This window comes from Penaeus chinensis, chromosome 42 (genome assembly GCF_019202785.1).
Source record: "Penaeus chinensis breed Huanghai No. 1 chromosome 42, ASM1920278v2, whole genome shotgun sequence".
Lineage (NCBI taxonomy): Eukaryota > Metazoa > Arthropoda > Malacostraca > Decapoda > Penaeidae > Penaeus > Penaeus chinensis.
Window position 1 is genome coordinate 10,734,682 of NC_061860.1, and position 5,000 is coordinate 10,739,681.

The 5,000-nt window shown below is 44.8% G+C and overlaps 1 protein-coding gene across 1 annotated transcript in view; it reads right to left on the reverse strand.

Annotated features, from left to right (window-relative positions):
* The window catches only part of LOC125047914 (complement C3-like), a 29,595-nt gene that overhangs the window by 15,233 nt on the left and 9,362 nt on the right, over nt 1–5,000 (reverse strand). The window contains exons 11-16 of the mRNA XM_047646461.1: nt 4,647–4,844; nt 3,503–3,690; nt 1,917–2,077; nt 1,235–1,249; nt 892–1,005; nt 522–563 (exon numbers count right to left, since the gene is read on the reverse strand). Of these exons, the coding sequence (XP_047502417.1) occupies nt 522–563; nt 892–1,005; nt 1,235–1,249; nt 1,917–2,077; nt 3,503–3,690; nt 4,647–4,844 (718 nt within the window). The remainder of the gene's footprint in view (nt 1–521; nt 564–891; nt 1,006–1,234; nt 1,250–1,916; nt 2,078–3,502; nt 3,691–4,646; nt 4,845–5,000) is intronic.

Here is a 5,000-nt window from a genome sequence, read left to right on the forward strand (position 1 = left end):
GTGGTTCATACGATAAACTTCCTCCTGTCTGTCTGAAAATAAGAGAGAGAGAGAGAGAGAAATAAGCATATGGCATAACAGGTTAGTTCCGTGTAACAGCAATGAATGGAATTGTTTAGTCTAATCGAACATTTTGATGTTTCTTCTGTCTGTTGTATTACAAATATTGGTAATTATATGCGCGCACGCACGCACGCACGCACGCACGCACGCACACACACACACACGCACACACACACACACGTATTTATGTATGCATATGTGTGTATGTATATTTATACATATATATTTATATACATACATATACATAAATACATATTTACACACACACACACACACACACACACGTATTTATGTATGCATATGTGTGTATGTATATATATACATATACATTTATATACATATATACATATATACATATTTACACACACACACACACACACACACACACACACACACACACACACACACACACACACACACACACACATATATAAACCAACAGTTATAGGGTTTCGTACCTGAAGAGTCATCTTCCTGCAGTCTGGTCTCGATCGTTAAACCTTTGGAGAGAAAAAACATACTTTAGTTTGGGACGAAGTATCAAATGGGTTTTGTTAAGCATAAATTTATCTCATAGCAGATACAGACGTGGATACATTTATCTCCACATAGACACACTCATACATAAACCCATCTATCTGTCTCTTTATCTGTCTATTTATCTAGCAATCTAGCCATCTATATATCCATCTATCTATCTATCTATCTATCTATCTATCTATCTATCCATCCATTTACCTACCCATCCATCCATCCATCCATTTGTTTATCCACCTATCTGTCTATCTATCCTATACATCTGCCGCACGTGCTTAAGCCGATGCTCACAGCTGGCTTCATCCGCCCCATCCTGGCACTGTTCCCGGCCGTCACACACCTCCAGCTGGTGATAACAGGACCCGTCGCCACATTCCAGGAAACCCAGCTGACTGTCACAATGGCCTGTGGGGTGAGAGAAGGGCTGTAGGTTTCTATTCCAAAGATGTCTTTAAGTAAGTGGTGTTTTTTTTAAAGGTAGGTGTAAAGGAAATTATATAAACTTGCGAAAAAAACAGTAATAGTGGAATCTGTAGTTAGAAAATACATGGATATCTTACTAAGTCAAGGCAGAAATGACGGTCACTTAGGATTGTACTATTTACTGTACAGTTACGTGTAAAAATGGTGTTACTTATGACTGCACAATCTACAATTCAAACAGAAATTAGTGTTGCTTAGAACTACAAATCTACGTCAGAACACAGATGTTTGTATCACATATGACTGCAGAATCAGCAGTGCCTTTCAAGTGCCTAGTTCCCATCATTCTTTCCTGCTATCTATCTATCTCCTAATAGACCTTTCCTTTCACTGTCCATCCCAGCTATCTATCTCTATATTTCTCTCCTCTAATAGATCTTCTATCTTCCTTTCATCATCTATCTATCTTCTAACAGAGCTTCCCTTTCAGCATCCTTCCCAGCCATCTATCACTTATTCTCCTATCTTCTAATAGAAACTTTCTTTCATCATCCTTCTTAGCTATTTATCTCTATCTTTCTATCTTCATCATCTTTTCCAGCTACTCCACCTCCTTTCCAGTTAATCTACCTCCCTATCTCCATCATCCTTCCTCCGGTGAATCTATCTTATCTATCTAACTTCTAATAATTTCCTTTCTCATCTCTCTCTATCTTTCCATCTTCTATAGACCCTTCCTTTCATCATCCTTCTCAGCTATCTATCTCTCTTTTCATCTTCTATAAACCCCTTCCATTCATCATCCTTCCCAGCTAATCTATCTCCATCTCTCTCTATCTCCACCATCCTTCTCTCTTATCTCTCTCTTATCTCCACCTTCTCCACACACACACCTGTCCCTGCCGGCGAGTCCAGAGCAGCGTCCATGGCCAGGGAGAGACCAGAAAAGTGAAGAGACGATAGCTTGAATGTCGCTGTGTTCTCTGTCGAAAGGGTCTCCAGATGATCCGCCCCCAGTCCGTTGCGGGAACGAAAGTGGGCGTGGTGTATCGACCTTGGAGGGGTAGGGGGTAGGGGTAGGGGTAAGGGTAGGGGTAGGGGTTTGGGAAGGGGTAGGGGTAGGGGTAGGGGTTGGGGAAGGGGTAGGGGTAGGGTAAGGGTAGGGGTAGGGGTAGGGGTAAGGGTAGGGGTAGGGGTAGGGGTAGGGATAGGGGTAGGGGTAAGGGTAGGGGTAAGGGTAGGGGTAGGGGTAGGGGTAGGGTAGGTAGGGGTAGGGAGTAAGGGGTAGGGGTAGGGGTAGGGGTAGGGGTAGGGGTAGGAGTAGGAGTAGGAGTAGGGGTAGGGGTAGGGTAGGGGTAGGGGTAAGGGTAGGGGTAGGGTAGGGGTAGGGGTAGGAAGAGGGGTAGGGTTAGGAGTAGGGGTAGGGGTAAGGGTAGGGATAGGGGTGGGGGTAAGGGTAGGGGTAGGGGTAAGTGTAGGGGTAGGGGTGGGGGTAGGGGTATGGGTTGAGGTAGGGGTAGGGGTAAGGATAGAGGTAGGGGTAAGGGTAGGGGTAGGGTAGGGGTAGGGGTAGGAGTAGGGGTAGGAGTAGGGGTAGGAGTAGGGGTAGGGGTAAGGGTAGGGGTAGTGGTAGGGGTAGTGGTAGGGGTAGGGGTAGGGATAGGGGTAGGGATAGGGGTAGGGATAGGGGTGGGGGTAAGGGTAGGGGTAAGGGTAAGGGTAGGGGTAGGGGTAGGGGTGGGGGTAGGGGTATGGGTTGGGGTAGGGGTAGGGGTAAGGATAGAGGTAGGGGTAAGGGTAGGGGTAGGGAGGTTAGATTTGCAAAATGGGAAAAGGAGGAAGGGAAGTAGGAAGGAAGAAGAGAGAGAGATGGAGAGTGGGAAGGAGAGTGGGAAGAAGAAGAAGAAGAAGAAGAAGAAGAAGAAGAAGAAGAAGAAGAAGAAGAAGAGAGAGAGAGAGAATACGAAAATAGGAATAAAAATTAAGAAAATAAAAATAATAAATAAATGAATACATCAAATGAATAGATAAACAATTAAAAATAAACGAAACGACAAACGAGCAAATAAAAAAATAATGAAAAATAAACAAAATATAAGTAAATAAATAGTTAAACAGATGAATGGATTAAATAAAAAAAGAAATTGTATCTCTCAAACAAAATACACACACACACTCGCACACACACACACACTCGCACGAACGCACGCGCGCACACACACACACACACACACACACACACACACACACACACACACACACACACACACACACACACACACATACATATTCACATCCACACCCACCGACATCGAACCACACACCCCACACCTACACCCACCCACACCCACATCCACACACCCCCACACCCACACCCACACCTACATCCACACCCACCCACATCCAACCACACACACCCACACCCACCCACACACACCCACCCACACTCCCCACACCCACCTACACCAACCCTTCTCACCTCGGATGCGGCTCCATCGCGAGAGCAGCCCGCAGAATCCGGGACAGACCGACGCGGCTGCTCGGTCGTAACACGGAACTTTCCCGACGAAGACATGACGCGGACAAGATGGCGCCGGGCGGAGCTGTCATGGCGGCCTCGACTGTTCTCTTTGAGTGGTCTTTACGCTGGTTGAGGGTCAGCGAGGCCTGTGGGAGGGAGGGGGGATTATTAGCTGGGTGGGTGGGTGAGAGGGAGGGAGGGAGGGAAGGGAGGGAGGGAGGGAGGGAGGGAAGGGAAGGGAAGGGAAGGGAAGGGAGGGAGGGAAGGAGGGAGGGAGGGAGGGAGGGAGGGAGGGAGGGAGGGGAGGGGAGGGGAGGGAGGAAGGGAAGGGAAGGGAAGAGAGAGAGAGAGAGAGAGAGAGAGAGAGAGAGAGAGAGAGAGAGAGAGAGAGAGAGAGAGAGAGAGAGAGAGAGAGAGAGAGAGAGCGAGGGAGAGAGAGAGAGAGAGAGAGAGAGAGAGAGAGAGAGAGAGAGAGAGAGAGAGAGAGAGAGAGAGAGAGAGAGAGAGAGACTGATTAATTGAGAGACTTCATATCGTCAATATAATACATTTTCTACTCCATCTTGTGAAAGTAAGTTCACAAAACATAAACATTCTGACAAAAAAACATAAAGAAATTAAATTTATCTACGCCAAAGTCCTGTGTCCTATCTATAAATGTCTTTACATCTATACTTAATATTTATTTTCTATCTATTTTCTATATAAAATTTACATCTTAATAATTATTTTCTATCTGTTTTCTATATAAAATTTACATCTTAATATTTATTTTATATCTATTTTGAACTACATAAAATTTGATGTAAACTTTCTCTTTCTCTTTATAGAATGATTAACTAATCCTAATTTCTTTAGTCCATGTAAGACTTGCCTTAATCTATCCCGTTCATCTTGGAGACGTGCCTAATCCTAATATATCTAGTACATCTCTAAGACTTACCTAATCCGAATCTCCCCCGTCAATCTATAAGACGCAATTGCCTAATCCTAATTCATCAAATACACCCGCCAGACTTACCCAATCCTAACTTCTCCAGTCTACCCAATCCTTACCCAATCCTAGCACAATAACACGGGATCCAAACGCCCCAATCCTCACCTTCATGGATTGGAAACCGACGGCTATGTGGGCCGAATCAGTCACCAGCTCACCATCCTGAGTCACGTGAATCACCACTACAGTGAATCTGGGACACATCTCCCTCGAGACAGTGAGACTCACTGTCCAAACGACGTCAGTTCCAATGACTGTGAATTCCTCTGTGGCTGAATAGACCATTACGCTTTTTGACATGACCTGGGGTGGGAGAGAAATTGTTATTGTTGTTGTCACTGTTGTTGTTGTTGTCATTGTTGTTGTTGTTGTATGTGGTGGTGGTGGTGCTGTAGTGTGTTTATTATTTTTGTTGTTATTGTCTTAGTTTTTGTTATTGTTGTTATTATTATTATTATC